The sequence below is a fragment of the Oncorhynchus mykiss genome, chromosome 12 (assembly GCF_057628025.1).
Source record: "Oncorhynchus mykiss isolate SJ-2025 chromosome 12, ASM5762802v1, whole genome shotgun sequence".
Classification (NCBI taxonomy): Eukaryota; Metazoa; Chordata; class Actinopteri; order Salmoniformes; family Salmonidae; genus Oncorhynchus; species Oncorhynchus mykiss.
The window spans coordinates 34,735,712-34,757,606 of NC_143033.1; the positions used below are offsets into that span (position 1 = coordinate 34,735,712).

General features: G+C 40.9%; 1 protein-coding gene across 1 annotated transcript in view; it reads right to left on the reverse strand.

Annotated features, from left to right (window-relative positions):
* The window catches only part of lhfpl7 (LHFPL tetraspan subfamily member 7), a 210,447-nt gene that overhangs the window by 142,399 nt on the left and 46,153 nt on the right, over positions 1-21,895 (reverse strand). The window contains exon 2 of the mRNA XM_090192309.1: positions 1,739-1,877. Coding sequence (XP_090048435.1) covers positions 1,739-1,877 — 139 coding nt within the window. The remainder of the gene's footprint in view (positions 1-1,738; positions 1,878-21,895) is intronic.

Sequence of the window (21,895 nt, forward strand, 5' to 3'; positions counted from 1 at the left end):
CCCTTGAACTTTGCGACCTTTTGCCACATTTCAGGCTTCAAAACATAAAGATATAAAACAGTATTTATTTGTGAAGAATCAACAACAAGTGGGACACAATCATGAAGTGGAACGACATTTATTGGATATTTCAAACTTTTTTAACAAATCAAAAACGGAAAAATTGGGCGTGCAAAATTATTCAGCCCCTTTACTTTCAGTGCAGCAAACTCTCTCCAGAAGTTCAGTGAGGATCTCTGAATGATCCAATGTTGACCTAAATGACTAATGATGATAAATACAATCCACCTGTGTGTAATCAAGTCTCCGTATAAATGCACCTGCACTGTGATAGTCTCAGAGGTCCGTTAAAAGCGCAGAGAGCATCATGAAGAACAAGGAACACACCAGGCAGGTCCGAGATACTGTTGTGAAGAACTTTAAAGCCGGATTTGGATACAAAAAGATTTCCCAAGCTTTAAACATCCCAAGGAGCACTGTGCAAGCGATAATATTGAAATGGAAGGAGTATCAGACCACTGCAAATCTACCAAGACCTGGCCGTCCCTCTAAACTTTCAGCTCATACAAGGAGAAGACTGATCAGAGATGCAGCCAAGAGGCCCATGATCACTCTGGATGAACTGCAGAGATCTACAGCTGAGGTGGGAGACTCTGTCCATAGGACAACAATCAGTCGTATATTGCACAAATCTGGCCTTTATGGAAGAGTGGCAAGAAGAAAGCCATTTCTTAAAGATATCCATAAAAAGTGTAGTTTAAAGTTTGCCACAAGCCACCTGGGAGACACACCAAACATGTGGAAGAAGGTGCTCTGGTCAGATGAAACCAAAATTGAACTTTTTGGCAACAATGCAAAACGTTATGTTTGGCGTAAAAGCAACACAGCTGAACACACCATCCCCACTGTCAAACATGGTGGTGGCAGCATCATGGTTTGGGCCTGCTTTTTTTCAGCAGGGACAGGGAAGATGGTTAAAATTGACGGGAAGATGGATGGAGCCAAATACAGGACCATTCTGGAAGAAAACCTGACGGAGTCTGCAAAAGACCTGAGACTGGGACGGAGATTTGTCTTCCAACAAGACAATGATCCAAAAGATAAAGCAATATCTACAATGGAATGGTTCAAAAATAAACATATCCAGGTGTTAGAATGGCCAAGTCAAAGTCCAGACCTGAATCCAATCGAGAATCTGTGGAAAGAACTGAAAACTGCTGTTCACAAATGCTCTCCATCCAACCTCACTGAGCTCGAGCTGTTTTGCAAGGAGGAATGGGAAAAAATGTCAGTCTCTCGATGTGCAAAACTGATAGAGACATACCCCAAGCGACTTACAGCTGTAATCGCAGCAAAAGGTGGCGCTACAAAGTATGAACTTAAGGGGGCTGAATAATTTTGCACGCCCAATTTTTCAGTTTTTGATTTGTTAAAAAAGTTTGAAATATCCAATAAATGTCGTTCCACTTCATGATTGTGTCCCACTTGTTGTTGATTCTTCACAAAAAAATACAGTTTTATATCTTTATGTTTGAAGCCTGAAATGTGGCAAAAGGTCGCAAAGTTCAAGGGGGCCGAATACTTTCCCAAGGCACTGTATAGATATATATTTGTAACCTTCTTTCGGGCCAAACCAAACAGCGGCGCGGACCCAGTTTGATCAGCCCTGGTCTAGGTAATAGAAAGTCTGTGTGTTGTTGTTGACAGGTGTGTGTGTATGTGTCTGTTCTGTACTCACCCGCAGCCATCTGCATGTATCCAGCCAGTGTACAGATCCTCCTCTCACAGCCTCCGCTGGGCAGGAAGATGGTGATGATGGCCAACAGAGAGCTGACTGCCAGGAGAGAACATCCTCCAGAACACAGCACTGCACTCGTCTGAAACACACACACAAACACCAGAGAAAGGGGTAAGTTCAAGGATTGATCACTCGTTAAACATAAATACACTATTAATGCATACTTGAATATCAGCTTGCTATTCCGCAACCAGTACATATCAAGGAAGCAACTGACAGGTTGAACCATACTAAATATGTGTGATAGTTTGAAAGCTAGAAACAGAGTTAAACATGTTACTCTCACTCACAGACCCACACAAACACACACATTGGTTAATATGTTTCTGTTTCCTGAGACAGTGCTTCAAATCAGAACAACAAAGGATTGACCCTGACTGTCCTCATTCATTACACTATGTTTAATCACACACTGGTTACACAGACAGAGAAAGAGAGGCTGAGGAGAACACCGGGCAAGCACAACACACAACCCACGCTAACAGACAACTGTGCACACACAATCCACTAACACGAACACACACAAGGAGCTGTGTGTCAGGTGATTGGGGGTTCCAGGAGAATTCCCCCAGACAGACACCCTCCTTCCTCATCCTGATTCCTGCTGTTTGATCTGCCTGACAGTCTTTTTATTCATTAGCCTATCACCCTGTCTCACACTGGCTTTGATAAATCAAATCAAATTTTATTTGTCACATACACATGGTTAGCAGATGTTAATGCGAGTGTAGTGAAATGCTTGTGCTTCTAGTTCCGAAAATGCAGTAATATCCAACGAGTAATCTAACCTAATAATTTCACATAAATTACCTTATACACACAAGTGTGAAGGAATGAATAAGAATATGTACATAAAAAAAATATATGAATGAGTGATGGCCGAACGGCATAGGCAAGATGCAGTGGATGGTATAGAGTACAGTATATACATATGAGATGAGTAATGTAGGGTATGTAAACATTATATGAAGTGCATTGTTCAAGTAGCTAGTGATACATTTATTACATCAATTTTTATTTTATTAAGGTGGCTGGAGTTGAGTCAGTATGTTGGCAGCAGCCACTTTGATAAAGCTGCTGTGCATCCTACCTTCCTACCACCTGGACACACACACACACACACACACACACACACACACACACACACATACAAAGTTGAGTTGTTGGAACAAGTCCTGTCAGTGATTAGCATTCAAGCCGCGGCGATCACAGAAAACTGTATAACATGCATGAGGGAATGACACCACTAATACAAGTGTCATTAGTCGCGTACTTGATGTGTTTCACCGTTCTGACTGACACGGAGGGAGAAAAAAGACAGCAAGAATCTCCATGCCTGGCAGAAGACTTAATTAAATTGTTCTTGCAAGTTTGGGGCAGAGAAAATGAGGACGGTCACCTTCATTTTTTTATGAAGGTAAGAAAAAAAGAGAGCGATAGATGAAAAAGCAACCCCCGCTATTCTGAAGCCAATACAGATAACATATTTGACTAAAACATAATCATTTCACACCTTGCTTATATTTGTATATGATCACATCTCTCTATTTATGCGTGGGAATACCTCTCCCCCCTCCCCCCCAATTTGTTTGTATATATATATATATATATATATATATATATATATATATATATATATATATATATATATATATATACACACATATATACATATATACACACACACACTGCATTCGTAAATTATTCAGACTCCTTGACAATTTCCACATTTTGTTACGTTACAACATTATTCTAAAATCGATTAAAGCTAATTTTTTTCTTCATCAATCTACACACAATACCCTATAATGACAAAATACGTTTTTGAAAATTGTTGCACATTTTATAAAAATAAAAAACTGAAATATCACATTACATAAGTATTCAGACCCTTGTCTGTCGGCCCTGCATTAACGACCAAAATGGGTTGGAGAAAATTGTGCTAAATAAAAATACATACCAGTTTCATTTCAGGACCAAAAAATTGACAGCTGTGCCATACAGATTGCAAAATAGTTGGGAAGAGATTTTCGATGTACTGATTCAATGGCACATGGTTTATGAATTGACACACAAAACGACACCGGATTCAAAACTTAGAATTGTTCTATATATGGGGGATACAACCTTCCCAGCTCTGCAGATTCTGCTGTGAAGAGACAGTCATTAGATCATTTTTTTTGGTACTGTCCATATGTAGCTGGTTTTTGGTCACAGGTCCAGGAATGGCTGAAGTATTGCAACATTTACCTGGAGCTAACGCTGCAAATAGCAATACTAGCAATCACAGCAAAGTTTAAATATATATGGCAAATAGAAATCCACTACGGTCGGTGTGAAGAGATAGATGGGAGGGGTTGAATGGACCTGAAGGGTGGGACTAATAACAACAAGAAAAATGTAAAATATACTGTGTCTGTAAAATGTATAAGGGTTCAGAACTTCTGTGAAATATATGGCAAATAGAAATCAAACTGGATGGACATCAGAAATCGTGTAACAGAAATGTGTATTTGTATGTACAGTTGAAGTCAGAAGTTTACATACACCTTAGCAAAATACATGTAAACTCAGTTTTTCACAATTCCTGACCTTTAGTCCTCGTAAACATTCCCTCTCTTAGGTCAGTTAGGATCACCACTTTATTTTAAGAATGTGAAATGTCAGAAAAATAATAGAGAGAATGATTTATTTCAGCTTTTATTTCTTTCATCACATTCCCCGTGGGTCAGAAGTTTACATACCCTCAATTAGTATTTGGTAGCATTGCCTTTATATTGTTTAACTTGGGTCAAACGTTTCAGGCAGCCTTCCACAAGCTTCCCACAATAAGCTGGGTGAATTTTGGACCATTCCTCCTGACAGAGCTGGTGTAACTGAGTCAGGTTTGTAGGCCTCCTTGCTCACACACGCTTTTTCAGTTCTGCCCACAAATTTTATATAGGACTGAGGTCAGGGCTTTGTGATGGTCACTCCAATACCTTGACTTTGTTGTCCTTAAGCCATTTTGCCAAAACTTTGGAAGTGTGCTTGGGGTCATTGTCCATTTGGAAGACCCATTTGCGACCAAGCTTTAACTGATGTCTTGAGATGTTGCTTCAATATATCCATATAATTTTTTTCCCCTCATGATGCCATCTATTTTGTGAAGTGCACCAGTCCCTCCTGCAGCAAAGCACCCCCACAACATGATGCTGCCACCCCCGTGCTTCACTGTTGGGATGGTGTTCTTTGGCTTGCAAGCCTCCCCCTTTTTCCTCCAAACATAACGATGGTCATTATGGCCAAACAGTTCCATTTTTGTTTCATCAGACCCGAGGACATTTCTCCACATTGACCCACTGGAATTGTGATACAGTAAATTAGAAGTGAAATAATCTGTCTGTAAACAATTGTTGGAAAAATTACTTGTGTCATAAACAAAGTGTATGTCTTAATCGACTTGCCAAAACTATAGTTTGTGAACAAGAAATGAATATAGTGGTTGAAAAATAAGTTTTAATGACTCCAACCTACGTTATGTAAACTTCTGACTTCAACTGTATATACAGTATATTTATTTTTGCTTAGACAACTTGGGGGGCCAAATAAAACCACCTGCGGGCCAAATTTGCCTGAGCTACTCTACTGTATACTCTCTTTAGAAGAAGGATGGAATAACATAACAGAATCACTTGGTAAAGATTCAAGGAGTTCTCTCTATCCATCTCCTCTCGTTGTATAAAGTATGTGTCAATGCCATCTCTCCCAAACAATGTTATTTACAGTATAAAGATATTTTCATTCAGTGCACTCAAAGCACTCAGTCACAATAGTGAATGTCCTTCACTAGTGTTTTTGGTGATTGTGGAAATAAATTCTCATGCAAACTTTTTAGAATTGTAACTCATTGTCTTCATGTGTCATTGTGTCATAACAGTTCAAAACAGTTCCAAACAAAAGTGAATGTATGTGTACATTGTCTGCAGCTGAATAGGTCCAAGACAAAGGAGTCCGTTGGAAAAAGGGAAGTGTACATACACCCGTAGCACCTTTTTTTCTATCAAGAACCTTAAAAAGGTTATTCGGCCATCCACATAGGAGAACACTTTGAAGACCCCTTTTTGGTTCTAGTTAGAACACTTTTGGTTCCAAGTAGAACCCTTTTGGGTTCCATGTACAACCCTTTCAACAGACAGTTCTACATGGAACGCAAAAGGGTTCTATCTAGAACCAAAAAGTGTTCTACCTGGAACCAAAAAGTGTTCTACCTGGAACCAAAAAGAACCCTTTTGGAATCTTTTTTCTAAGAGTGTAAGAAAAAGAGGGAGGTATGTGCTGTTATACTGGGTTAAAATCAACATGCCTTTTACTATCGGATCATAACCAAAGCAATAATCAAAAGTGAACAACAATGATTATGATGATGATGATGATGTTGATGGTCACGATGAAGGTGTTTCTGCTGCATTGCTGATCACATGAGAGGTGAGAGGAAGGTATACAGTACAGAGTAGGCTCTGTAGAAAAGCCATTAAATATGATGTTCTTTGTTCTCTTTTCCTCTCTCACCAAAATGATATTCATGTATGCATGGGAATGTCTGGTTCTTTCCCTCATTGCTTGATCTTGACTTGTCTCACAGCCTCCTGGTGTAGCGTCTAGCTGCCTCCCTGCCATGTCTATTTTACATTCAGTGACACATTTAAAGGTACGCTGGGGCCTCAATGTTGTAGTAAGATTACAGATACTTTTGAAAAACTAGATGATTACTTCGAGGATTACTTTTAAATTCAGAAAGGATGTTTGCAAAACAAACTATTTGACACTTCTCTGTTTTCTCAATGACATTCAAATTAGCATTGAAAAAAGGCGCAAGTTTAAATATGGTCAGACTCGCTCACGTTGAACATAAGTCAGAGACCACTATGATGACACACCAAATGTGTTTGATGGATCGCGGGAAAAGAGCTGAAATAGGCTTTTGTAGGCTACAGTCCAAGCTATATCTTCCAATGGTGCGACTGCTGTCGGCATCCAAAGATTATCCAATTTGAATAAACGCGTGTAGGTAAGGATGACAGCAGCGGTGAAGTCTTCGGCGATACGGACATCACTTTTTATTGATATCTACATAGTTTTGATATCATGGATGGTCAGTCCTTGCATCCATAGCTCTGTCTATTAATCTGAGAGTGGTTACATTTTTCCAGGCCAATCCCTCAGCCCAATCAGTCATCCATGACAACAATATCCTAAACAGAGTAAGGCTGGCTAATAAATCCTTAGTTTTGGGGTTATGCTTAGGTAAAACAATTTGGCCAATGTATACTTCCACATCCGTATAACATTTATTGTAATGACTGGAATTCTGATCGACTTTGGTTTTTAATGTAAATATATCATTTAATCGTATATGTAGTAGAAAGTAATGGGTTAGAAGAAGCCTACATAACCAACCCATAGAGTAAAATGTAACATCCATATATGGCCAACTATGTAAACTTTAACATTGATTTATCCTGCAATAGATGTCGTTCAATTGGCAATACATTTTTGTCTTCTTCTAATGTCTATTTTTATTGTATTTAACTAGGCAAGTCAGTTAATAACACATTCTTATGTACAATGACGGCCTACCCTGTCCAAACCCAGACAATGCTCAGCCAATTGTGTGTCGCCCTATGGGACACAATCGCGGCCGGATATGATACAGCCTGGATTCGAAGCAGGGACTGTAGTGACGCCTCTTGAGATGCAGTGCCTTAAATCGCTGCGCCACTCCGGAGCTCTTAAGAGGAAAGTCATCTAAAAGTAACTGAATGTAATCAGATTACGTTACTGAGTTTGGGTAATCCAGAAGTTACGTTACTGATTACAATTTTGGACAGAAAACTAGTAACTGTAACGGATTACATTTAGAAAGTAACTGTCCCCAAGTGCAGTTTCGTGTACAAATTCAAGGTTGGTCATATAAAAATGAAGCAAGTAACATCCTCTCACTTCACACAGGCAGGTAACAGCAATATTTCTCCACTAGCAGAATAACTTCCTTTCATTCAGCTAATTAACTGGGAAGCAGTAATAGATGTATTCACATGACATTTTACACTTGCCATTTAAAACAACTCCAGAGAATATTTAATAAAGCCTATCGCATTTGTTGCCCTGTCTCCATCTATAAAACAAAACCTATATTTCAATTAATGAGGACAACATTAATCAAGTCTTTACATTCTGTGTTTGTCAGCGATATTGTGTTTAGCGCCTTCGGCTGTTGATGATACAAACGCGTTATAATGAACTCATTATGATCGCAACGTTTACTTACAGACGAGACAGAAAGAAATGAGAAACCCTTTTCCACTACGGTGTAGTGTTGTGCTAAGCGATGCTTAGAGCAAGAGTTAATTTAGTAGAAAATTGGGTTCTAACAGCACTGGCACTTTCAGAGATGTTTCTTAAATAGATTGTAAATATATATGAATAACTACGCAGAGCACTGAAACAACACAGCAAGACAGAGAGAGGAAGTCAATTTGAAGTTACATTGAAGAATGAAATTGTAAAAACAAAAAGTAAATTATGGTGGAGATGATAAGGAGAAGAAATAGACAACGCCCTAAGCTCTGTTAAATGAGGTCATCATGATCACTTTGGCTGTTCAGCATCTAAAGTAGGTCTATAGTAAACACTCGCCCAGGGTGGTCAATCTTGTGGTATAAGACAACAGCAGTGTTAAACCATGCATGCACGCAGACACACTAACACGAAAGCACACGGTCCCACTATGACCTACGGTCAGGGCTGGGGCTCAGTCATAAAGACTATTTGATTGGTTTCCTACTACAATCCAATATCACACACAAGGCCTGTATTGGAGAGCAATAACAGTTACAGCCCTGGTTCAGAAATGCCCTAAATAGACTAAGAGTATGGAGTAATAAAGGAACATTCAGGTGGAGGTTCCATGGGTTACCTTTTCCAATTAAATCGAGGAAGTCCAGGATTACACACAAAAGGCCAATAATATTTCATTGTATGCACAATTGGGAATTCTACAATCGGTGGTTTAGAAAGTGCAGAGCATACAGTAAGTACAGCTGCAGCCATACGAAAGCGTTCCTCCTTCCAATAAGGGTATCACAATACAGTATTTTCATTTGGAGCTTGTGAAAGTACTCATGGGCATTTCCATCCAAAAGGATCCGTGAGCACCAACATGTGAAGTTCATTAGAGCATATCAAATTGGGTGTTAAATTATTAAGTTATGAGTCTATATTTTTAGGAAATGAAGGCATAGATATATATATATTTTTGAATGACTTTCAATCTTAAAAAAGTATGCATAAGTAAATGTTTTGATTTCTGGATAAACAGATGGAAAATATGTCTTAGGAAACATCTGCCCGAATAGTCGTAAAATGTATCAGAAATACATCAAAACACAATAATGTTGACGTAAAGACCCCTGCCAACTAATATAAATTCTTATATTTCGTTTTGTAGAAATTGTTAACCTTCTATAAGTTTAAGAAATATTGCTTTGTGTCTTGTAATTCCGTTACCAAATACCCACATATCTTTGAAGGTGCTACACAGGATTTTTTTTGTAATTTCAGAAATATCCATAATATAACTGATGATAATAGTGGAATGATTGTGTTTCACTGTGATATTCCCCTTCTGATTTCTCCCGCCAGAGCAGAATCTGTTGACAAACTGCGAAAGCTGTTCTGACTTTCCACTGTGTTATCTAGTGGAAATCGCTAATTCCCTGATAACTTTCGGTTTTGTCCCACCAGCTTCAAACAGCTGTAAATGCAATATTTTTAAAATATATTTCACAGCTTTTTAGATGAGACAATGATTCCATACACTATTTAGTGCTAGTTTTCTCACAGAAACTGAAATTGAGCGTACAGTGTAGAATTTTATCAACCAAGAAATGACAGAACGATTTCCACTAGATAACACAGCCACAAAAACAGCTATCCCAGTTTGACAACAGATGCCGCTGCTGCGGGAGAAATCAATATGCGAATATCACAGCCAATCACAACACTGGCGGGTAAGTAATACTGTGAAACACTATTATTCCACTATTAGCGCCAGATACAGTGCACTCGGAAAGTATTTCACCCCTTGACTTTTCCACATTCGCAAACATTTCTAAAAACCGGTTTTCACTTTGTCATGGGTTATTGTGTGTGGTTTGATGGGGGCAGAAAAACAATTTAATACATTTTAGAATAAGGCTGTAATGTAACAAAATGTGGAAGGGGTCTGAATGCTTTCCGAATGCTCTGTATTATATGGACATTCTGAAATTACAATGCAAAAATTCTAAAACTCCTGTGTGTAGCACCTTTAAGATATTTCCAAATGTCTGTCCCCAATGAGGAGGAAGGATAATGAAAGTTAACGAAAGTAACAAGTAATGGTAGACCTACCAATTAGTTATAGGGATTTTACTATTATCAATTTTATTTATGAATTAAGTCATTAAAACGCGCAAAAAAATTGTAATTCTGCACTGTACTGCACTGTACTGAATTCTGCTCTACCATACTATGCTGTGTTGTACTCTACTGAACTCTACCCTACTATGCTGTATTGTACTCTACTGAACTCGTCTGTGCTGCGCTGTGACGTCCAAACTTGTGAAACACGAGAATAATTAAATTCCTACCCATAATTATGCATTTCTATGTAGTACAGATCAGGGACCCAACCCATGATGTAATTCCGTTACCGGGTGTTAATCCACTTCATTTACTGTAGTTCTATAACTCAATCTTTAAAATTTAATCTGGAACAGAGTTTTTTGAAAACATGGTCGCATAAAAACATGAGATTCTACCGTAAAGTTCTTAAAAAAAAAATGTTTTTGGAAATGTTTGTGTACATTGTTACAACTAGTCCTTGAGCATAGAGTTGTATGGTTTGTTAAAATGTTCAATTAAATATTTTAGTTTGGCATACATTTTAAAGTGAAGAAAACTGAGTCAAAGCGTAATCCGTTATCGTGGAATTGCCCACATCCTCAACACTCATCGCTGTTGGAACAGCAGTATAAAGACCAGACCATTACATTTTTTAACATTTTGTTTATTTAACCTTTATTTAACTAGGCAAGCCAGTTAAGAACAAATTATTATTTACAATGAAGGCCTACCAAAAAGCAAAAGGCCTCCTGCGGGGACTGGGGCTGGGTTTAAAAATTAAAAATAACATTTTGGACAAAACACACATCATGAGAAGAGAGACACCACAACACTACATAAAGAGAGACGTTTCCCATTAGTGCTCTATGCATACCCTTGACACAAACAACCCAGACACTTGACAATCTAAAGCCTTGCCTGTATAGAGGACTCTGGGTGAAGTGAATACATACCCGCTGCAGCCTAACTGATATACATACTATGCAGATGTGATTAGTTTGCTATATAACTGGACCTACGCGTGGGTGCTGTTTTATGTAAACTGTTATTGTTTTGCATACTGAGAGGGATGACAGCGACCCAAAGCACAGCAGCTTTGCGCGCTCTCTCTCTCTCTCTCTCTCTCTCTCTCTCTCTCGCTCCATCTTCCTTTTAGCACCGACCCTCCACTTAGCTAGCTCGACCCTGGGCTCATCAGCATTCAGTGATGTAGCAGTGTAGCTAGCGATCATAGTAAGTGTCATCCTTGACATCTCTCCGTGTCGCTCTGAGCCCATTAGCTTAGTCACACACACATCTCTGAAAACATCACTTTACCCTGAGTAACATCACATGCACAAACACACTTTACACTGAGAGAGGCTGAATGAGGCCTGGATATTGCCCTGTAGCTCTCTCACACACACACACACACACACACACAGCTGGGAGGGATCCCTACTCTCTTCTCTCTCGCTCTGTTTTAATCAGTTGTTTTTCTTCCCTGGTACTCTATATTGTAACTTCATCATTTTCCGAACAATCCTTTCACTCTGCCAAAACGGTCCCACAAATGCCGCCATCCCCTAAATGAATGTGTTGAATTATACATCCATCTCCTCATTGATCTTTACTGGGGTACAGTCGCTTAGTAGAGACTGAGGATTGTGTGCAACTGTGTGTGTCGTGTCAGACAATCCGCCCTGAATATCTGACAATGCCCTGCACCAAGGGCCCACGCTGCAAGAATACAAGATGGAGAGGAGATGAGGGATAAGGGGGGAGGAGATTAATGACCTGACAAGTGGACGGAGTGTCAATTTTATGTTGAGGACAGCCAGGCCCAAGGAAGGCTATGACATTCACAAAGCACTTATGAAGAGGACATTAGAATGTTCTTCAGTTTCCCTTGACACCAGACAGCCAGGCATGGAAACATGGAGGTAAATTCCTAAAATTCACCTCAGAAAATGGGTGTGTTCGTAAATGTTTATTGTCCTCATCTAATAATAACTGGAGAAGTCAACATGTTATAACATAGGATGGTTGACGGTTGAGAAATGTAATCTGTCATTAATTTGATATAGCCTCTCCCCTTAGATCCTGTTCTAGAGTAATTACCCTATCCCAAATCATGTTGATGGGGAATGCTTATTGGAATGCTAATCTGTAAATTGGGTTTCCAGACCTAGTTTAGCAGTAGGGCTTCCTATAGTTGGGTTCCTATAGTAGGGCTTCCTATAGTAGGGTTCCTATAGTAGAGCTTCCTATAGTAGGGCTTCCTATAGTAGGGCTTCCTATAGTAGGGTTCCTATAGTAGGGCTTCCTATAGTAGGGCTTCCTATAGTAGGGTTCCTATATTAGGGCTTCCTATAGTAGGGTTCCTATAGTAGGCTTCCTATAGTAGGGCTTCCTATAGTAGGGCTTCCTATAGTAGGGCTTCCTATAGTAGGGCTTCCTATAGTAGGGCTTCCTATAGTAGGGCTTCCTATAGTAGGGCTTCCTATAGTAGGGCTTCCTATAGTAGGGTTCCTATAGATCGAGCGGAGTGGAGTTTCCCATATTCTCCCCCAAAAGGGGGAAACTAACTTTCCCATTCTGGGTAAGTCAGAGGGGGTAACACTAAATGGCCTGTCATTGTCATAAGGAATCTACTATATTCGTGCCTGAAATAAAAAAGTATGAAAAAGCATGGTTTACTGTAGCCAGCAGCATACCACCCTGCGTCCCACTGCTGGTGTGCTTCTGAAGCTAAGCAGGTTTGATCCTGGTCAGTCCTTAGATGGGAGACCAGATGCTGCTGGAAGTGGTTTCAGAGGTTTAGTAGGAGGCACTCTTTCCTCTGGTCTAAAAAAAAATATCCCCGGGCAGTGGCCCTGTGTAGGGTGCCGACTTTTGGATTGGGACGTTAAACGGGTGTCCTGACTCTCTGTGGTCACTAAAGATCACATGGCACTTATTGTAGGGGTGTTAACCCTGGTGTCCTGGCTAAATTCCCAATCTGGCCCTCATATCATCATGGTCACCTAATCATCCCCAGCTTACAATTGGCTCATTCCTCTCCCCTGTAACTATTCCCCAGGTTGTTGCTGTTAATGAAAATGTGTTCTCAGTCAACTTAGCTGGTAAAAAAAGGGTTAAATATATTTTTTTAAATGTGGTGACATGTTTAATCAAAAATCACAGCGGTAATCTGAAGTCAGCCTTACAATTTATCCTGGCTGAATGAACTGAGGCAAACTTCCTGCTCTCTCTATCTCTCTCTCTCTCACACACACTGTCTCTCTCTTTAGATTTTTTTCTCATTGTTTTCCCCCGGTCAGTCCCTCTCCTCAGCAGAGAGTGAGAGCCAGAACCAGGTGGGGGCGTTGGTAGAGTGGGCAAAAAGTCAAGTTCAAAGCACAGAGCAGAGCCACCCCCAGCCCCAGGGACGGTCACAGCCAGAGTGACCAGAGTCAGCAGACCACATGCATGACAGAGCCCATTGTTGTGGGTCCCTGTGAGAGCCTGCTCCGCCTGCCAACAACGCTGTGGGGAGACGGACGTTCTAACATCCCTGCATTCTAACTGCCTGTATTTACCACTGACAAAGATGTGTGTATGTGTGTGTCTACATGTGTGCATGCATGTGTAACCCCAGTCAGGCATGTGGAGTGGCCTCTCAGAGCCTGCCCATACATGTTGCCCTATCCTTTTCCTAAATCAATAGCTCTACAGGACAGGACAGCAGGAGGGCAGAGCCACTGACAGAGGAACAGAGGCCCAATTCAGGACTGTATCCAGAGCTGCATTCCAGAGTTGTAGTCCCAGTTTTCCTGGCCTGGGTCCACTCTGGCCTAACACTCAGGCAGCTGTCTTCCTGTCAGGGCCACATACCACCACCTGCTGCCCCACCTGGAACCCCAATGGACGCCACTGTATGTGTGCATTGGGTGACGGACAAACATGGCCTCCTTGGTTTGTGGCTCTTGTTGCTCTCGATACTGTCTCTATCCCCTAATGCTGAAGCATGGGTTTGTTCACTTCACAGCAAATCACAGAACCGATATTCAGTACCTTCCTGAGTTAACAGGCCTTTAGTGTACAAAAATATGATTATAAAAAATTGAAATACAAGGTCAGGAACTTGACCACCTCAGCAACTGGATAAGATGGCGCTGCAGTGGATAGCAGCCGTTATTCGGGCTCTTGTCCAATTCTGCTATCTTGTGTATTTTTCCGCTGATCTGAATTGTTATGTACATAATGTCTCCACCATCATTTCCTATGACAGAAAACAACTTCTGGACATCAGAACAGCGATCACTAACCTCGATTTGAACTAACATTTTTACATCAACGAGTCAGCAGCTCTGGATGTTCGGCTTACTCCGGACCAGGCCCTAATCCCCGAGACTCGGCAGAGGAAGCGGTGGAGAAACCAAGGCAGGCGAGTCGGCACCCTGACGAGACTACGTTAGCGAGTAAATACACTACCATTGCCCTCTGATCTATTGGCGAACGTGCATTCACTGGAGAATAAACTGGATGAGCTCCGTTCGAGACTATCCTATCAATGGGACCGGAAAAACTGTAATATATTACGGTTCTCAGAGTCGTGGCAGAACAAGGACATTTTTCCATTTTGTTACTTAACAACCTTATTCTACAATAGATTAAATCGTTTTTCCCCTCATCAATCTACCCACGATACCCCATAATGACAAAGCAAAAACAGTTTATTTTTTATATATATAAAAAATTTAATATCACATTTACATAAGTATTCAGATCCTTTACTCAGTACTTTGTTGAAGCATCTTTGGCAGCGATTACAGCCTCAAATCTTCTTGGGTATGATGCTACAAGCTTGGCACACCTGTATTTGGGGAGTTTCTCCCATTCTTCCCTGCAGATCCTTGATTTGTTGAATACTTTTTTGGTTACTACATGATTCCATATGTGTTATTTCATAGTTTTGATGTCTTCACTATTATTCTACAATAAATAAAGAAAAACCCTGGAATGTGTAGGTGTGTCCAAACTATTGACTGGTCCTATATATACACACACTACCGTTCAAAAGTTTGGGGTCACTTAGAAATGTCCTTGTTTTTGAAAGAAAAGCAAAAAAAATTGTCCATTATAATAACATAACATTTATTAGAAACACAGTGTAGACATTGTTTTTTATTTAAAAAAATATATATACAGTGCCTTGCGAAAGTATTCGGCCCCCTTGAACTTTGCAACCTTTTGCCACATTTCAGGCTTCAAACATAAAGATATAAAACTGTATTTTTTTGTGAAGAATCAACAACAAGTGGGACACAATCATGAAGTGGAACGACATTTATTGGATATTTCAAACTTTTTTAACAAATCAAAAACTGAAAAATTGGGCGTGCAAAATTAAAATTAATTAGTTTCTCCCCAATTTCGTGGTGTCCAATTGTTGTAGTAGCTACTATCTTGTCTCATCGCTACAACTCGGGAGAGACGAAGGTTGAAAGTCATGCGTCCTCCGATACACAACCCAACCTAGCCGCACTGCTTCTTAACACAGCGCGCATCCAACCCGGAAGCCAGCCGCACCAATGTGCCGGAGGAAACACCGTGTATCTGGCAACCTTGGTTAGCGCGCACTGCGCCCGGCCCGCCACAGGAGACGCTGGTGCACGATGAGACAAGGACATCCCTACCGACCAAGCCCTCCCTAACCCGGACGACGCTAGGCCAATTCTGCGTCGCCCCATGGACCCAGAGTCTCTGATGGCACAGCTGGCGCTGCAGTACAGCGCCCTTAACCACTGCGCCACCCGGGAGGCCCTAACATTGTTAATGTTGTAAATGACTATTGTAGCTGGAAACTGCAGATGTTTTTAGAGAATATCTACATAGGCGTACAGAGGCCCATTATCAGCAACCATCACTCCTATGTTCCAGTGGCACATTGTGTTAGCTAATCCAAGTTTATAATTTTAAAAGGCTAATTTATCATTAGAAAACCCTTTTGCAATTACGTTAGCACAGCTAAAAACTGTTGTCCTGATTAAATAAGCAATAAAACTGGCCTTCTTTAGACTAGTTGAGTATCTGGAGCATCAGCATTTGTGGGTTGGATTACAGGCTCAAAATGGACAGAAACAAAGCACTTCCATCTGAAACTTGTCAGTCTATTCTTGTTCTGAGAAATGAAGGCTATTCCATGCGAGAAATTGCCAAGAAACTGAAGATCTCGTACAACGCTGTGTACTACTCCCTTCACAGAACAGCGCAAACTGTCTCTAACAAGAATAGAAAGAGGAGTGGGAGGCCCCGGTGCACAACTGAGCAAGAGGACAAGTACATTAGAGTGTCTAGTATGAGAAACAGACACCCCACAAGTCCTCAACTGGCAGCTTCATTAAATAGTACCCGCAAAACACCAGTCTCAATGTCAACAGTGAAGAGGCGACTCCGAGATGCTGGCCTTCTAGGCAGAGTTGCAAAGAAAAAGCCATATCTCAGACTGGCCAATAAAAATAAAAGATGGGCAAAAGAACACAGACACTGGACAGGCAAACTCTGCTTAGAAGGCCAGCACCCCAAGGTACTAGGGTGCAAAAGAGCAAGAGGGCAATAATAATATGGGGATGAGCTAGTTGGGGGTGCTATTTACAGATGGGCTGTGTACAGGTAGAGTGATCGGTAAGCTGCTCTGACATCTGTTGCTAAAAGTTAGAGCGCTTCAGCGATTTTTGCAATTCGTTCCAGTCATTGGCAGCAGAGAACTGGAAGGAAAGGTGGCCAAAGGAAGTGTTGACTTTGGGGATGAACAGTGAAATATACCTGCTGGAGTGTGTGCTACAGGTGGGTGTTGCTATGGTGACTAGTGAGCTGAGATAAGGCGGGGCTTTACCTAGCAAAGACTTATAGATGACCTGGAGCCAGTGGGTTTAGCGACAAATATGAAGCGAGGGCCAGCCAACGAGAGCATACAGGTCCCAGTGGTCTATGGCAAGACCTGAAAACGGTTGTCTCGCAATGATCAACAACCAATTTGACAGAGCTTCAAGAATTTAGAAAATAATAAATGGGCAAATGTTGCACAATCCAGATGTGGTAAGCTCTTAGACTTAACCAGAAAGACTCATAGCTGTAAATTGCTGCCACAGGTTCTTCTACAAAGTATTGACTCAGGGGTGTGAATACTTATGTAAATGAGCTATTTCTGTATTTAATTTTCAATACATTTGCAATAACGTCATTACTGGGTATTGTGTGTAGATGGTTGAGAAAAAAATGAATTCAATAATTATTTAATTCAGGCTGTGACGCAACAAAATGTAGAATAAGTCAAGGGGTATGAATACCTCCTGAAGGCACTGTATTATGTACATAGCTACCTCTACCCCTGCACATCGACTCAGTACACGTACTCCCTGTATATAAGTCATGTTATTTTTTACCAATTTTTAATCATTTTTCACTGTGTATTTATTCCTCATGTCACGATTTATATTTTGATTTAATATATATATATTTTTTTATCTTCCTCTGTAACTCTGCATTGTTGGGAAAATGATCCATAAGTAAGCATTTCACAGCTCGTCTACACCTGTTGTTTACGAAAGCAGGTGGCAAATGACATCTTATTTTATTTAAATTGGCTGAAGGTGCCGTAAAACTCTGGGCAATGTTTGATCAAGTATTTTTTTAGATGTGGAAATAAAGTATTGGATTCCCCCTGAGAAGTCCCAATCTCATTGGAAAGATGCATATCCTGAAAACATTTCCATAATATCTGTTGTTGTGGGTGTATGGCAGAAGCAGCATTGGCAAGAACTGTGTGTTATAAAGCAGCAGCATCCCACAGGAGACATGTCTTTATGCAGATGCCAGAGCTATAGAAACCTATTGAATGGCTGTTACGTAAGGCTGTGGAAAAGATGGCTATGGGCCACATTGTAGAGTTTCATAGAGCTAACTTCAGCTGCTACTTTAGAAACATATTTTTCTTTAAAAAAAAATGTCAGTCTCATCAGCCTCCTCATAAAAACAGGAAGCATTGCAGCCCCTGCAGCCCTCTTTATTCAATCAATTACAGTTTTTACTAGATGAAGAGCTACATTTCTTATAACGCATCATCACATCTATACTAAAATGCATTAAGAAACTGGCCTACTTTTTTGGAGGATATAATATATAACTTCTCATTTATCCATAAGGAGTAATAAAATAGCATCCTCACATTATATATTGGCCAATCAAGACAATATGATTGCTATCAAAACGCCCATCTGTCACACACACACTTCACATCACATTTGCACTGCCATTGGAAAAAACCATAGAATACACTGAATAAAACAGTAAAGAACCACTAAACTCACAAAAATCTAGTCACATCACCACCTCCAAAGCCCTAATCCTAACACAAAGGCTCAGAGAGAACAGCTATATCACAGGCACTATAGACTGGTTAGCTGACAATGTCACGAAAATGATGTCTGTTGTTGTGATTCTGGGTGGCCAGATAGCTGGAGTCCAGGGTGTCTGGGAGGATGTGAGCCATGACCAGCCTTTCAAAGGATTTTACCTTGGTGTTCATGGGGACAGGGACTATGGTGGTTTGCTTGAAACATGTCGATATTATAAACTGGGTCAGGGAGAGGTTGAAAATGACAGTGAAGACACTTGCCAGCTGGTCAGCGCCTGCTCTGAGTACACGTCCTAAACAGTTCTGTAGCTTAGCATCCACTTCCTCGGACCACTTCCTTATTGAGTGCATCACTGGTACTTCCTGTTTGTGTTTTTGCTTGTAAGCAGGAATCAGGAGGATAGAGTTATGGTCCGATTTGACCATTTATATTGATTTCTATCTTGTTCTTGATACTGTCTTGTTTTGAGGTGTTTTGACGGCTGTCACGTCTATGCTAATATGGCAAAGCTGCAAGCTGGTGTAACAGTATAGCTTCTGTCCCTCTCCTCGCCTCGAACCCTCTGCACACATAGACAACAGATACCCTCGAAGCATCGTTACCCATCGCGCCACAAAAGCTGCGGCCCTTGAGAGAGTGACGTCACCGATTGAAACGCTATTAGCGCGCACCACCGCTAACTAGCTAGCCATTTCACACCGGTTACACGAGCTAACCAACCAACTGTAACTAGTTATTTCAGAAACAACAAGTTCTCATTGTACAAATGTATTTGTTTTCAATAAACATTGTAGACAAAATATGGTTTACATGTTGTCAATAATCTAAGCCAACTCCACCCTAACCCTCACGCAAAGGCTCAGAGAGAACAGCTGTATCATAGGCACCATAGATTGGTTAGCTGACACGAATGATGCTCACGCTTAATTGGAGCTGAAGTCTGTGTGTTGTTGTGATTCTGGATGGCCAGATAGCTAGCAACAATCACAAGAAACTGCCATGTGAGGAATCATAGGTGGCTCATTTCATCTTTCTTAAACTCAATCAAACCAAATTGTATTTGTCACGTGCTCAATACTACACGTGTAGACTTTACTGTGAAATGCTTACTTGCGCACACGTCGGTTTGTTGCTAAACAACCAACCCCTCTATACAGTGGTTGTGGCTCTATTGCTGTAAATTCCATAGCTGTGGCTCTGTAGATTGTTTGATGTAGCCTACAGTGTTCTCTCCCTTACCATCACCCTCCCAGCAACTCTGACGCCTACCCTCTTTAGGCGGAGTGTTACTTCACCCAGGGCTCACACCCCATTAGTAGACGGCCGCCTCATCACGGACAAAAGCCCTTCTCCCCTGTATCCCTCAATTAAATGGATGTTAATGTCCCAATGGGAAGTAGACACAGTCTCAAGTGCAGTGGAAAAAATAACCACACCTTACCTCACTCCCTCCTTCCCTCCCTCATTTCTTCTAACTCTTTTCCTTCCCTCCTACCCATTCCATTGGACTGTGGTAAATAATACATCACAATAGCAGTCATATCCGATCAGGGATCAAATGGATGGTTTGAACTGTATGGAAGCCTTCACAGGGCTGTGTTAATGATGACATCCCAGTCCCAGACCAGCCAGGGAATTGTGTGAGAGTCTCTGAAAAGGCCTATTTTATGTCAGGGCAGTAGGGGCTGTCAAAGAGAGAGAAAAGAGGAAGCACAAGCACAGTGTCTTCCTTTTCCTTTATCCATTTCAATGGAGGACTAATTTAATTGTACCACAATTGATACACCCTCTCTTCTTTTAATAACAAACACAGCATTTGTTTTCCTTTTTGCTTTGAGGTACATGCGAAAAAGAAAATAGAGAAAAACACAGGAATATAGCAGTACAGAAAAAAGCAAGCAGCTATTCAAACTGTAGTCATTCAGAATGAAATATGCCTGATAAACAAGCTAACTATAAATCAAAGCCAACTATGCGTGATTGTGCTAATTAGAATAAACCTATGTAGCTATGTCTGGCACACTGACAAACAGCAAATGGAATGTAGAGAGGCAGAATCCTACAATTATGTTCAATTTATTTCTTACACTGAGCAACACTGAGCTGCACGAAGAAACAGGACAGCAGGGGAAGGGCATGAGATGAGAGGAAGAGTGATAGATACAGAGAGAGAGAGATGAGAGGAGAGGAAGAGTGATAGATACAGAGAGAGAAAGATGAGAGGAGAGGAAGAGTGATAGATACAGAGAGAGAAAGATGAGAGGAGAGGAAGAGTGATAGATACAGAGAGAGAGAGATGAGAGGAGAGGAAGAGTGATAGATACAGAGAGAGAGAGATGAGAGGAGAGGAAGAGTGATATATACAGAGAGAGAGAGAGAGAGAGAGAGAGAGAGAGAGAGGAGAGGAAGAGTGATAGATACAGAGAGAGAAAGATGAGAGGAGAGGAAGAGTGATAGATACAGAGAGAGAGAGATGAGAGGAAGAGTGATAGATACAGAGAGAGAGAAAGATGAGAGGAAGAGTGATAGATACAGAGAGAGAGAAAGATGAGAGGAGAGGAAGAGTGATAGATACAGAGAGAGAGAGATGAGAGGAGAGGAAGAGTGATAGATACAGAGAGAGAAAGATGAGAGGAGAGGAAGAGTGATAGATACAGAGAGAGAAAGATGAGAGGAGAGGAAGAGTGATAGATACAGAGAGAGAGAGATGAGAGGAGAGGAAGAGTGATAGATACAGAGATGAGAGGAGAGGAAGAGTGATAGATACAGAGAGAGAGAGAGAGAGAGAGAGGAGAGGAAGAGTGTAAGATACAGAGAGAGAAAAAGATTAGGGGAAGAGTGATGGATACAGAGAGAGAAAGATGAGAGGAGAGGAAGAGTGATAGATAGAGAGAGAGAGAGAAAGATGAGAGGAGAGGAAGAGTGATAGATACAGAGATGAGAGGAGAGGAAGAGTGATAGATACAGAGAGAGAGAGAAAGATGAGAGGAGAGGAAGAGTGATAGATACAGAGATGAGAGGAGAGGAAGAGTGATAGATACAGAGAGAGAGAGAGAGAGAGAGGAGAGGAGAGGAAGAGTGTAAGATACAGAGAGAGAAAAAGATGAGAGGGGAAGAGTGATAGATACAGAGAGAGAGAGAAAGAGGAGAGGAAGAGTGATAGATAGAGCGAGAAAGAGGAGAGGAAGAGTGATAGATACAGAGAGAGAAAGAGGAGAGGAGAGAAAGAGTGATGGATACAGAGAGAGAGAGAAAGATGAGAGGAGAGAGGGGGTAAGTTTGAGTTCAA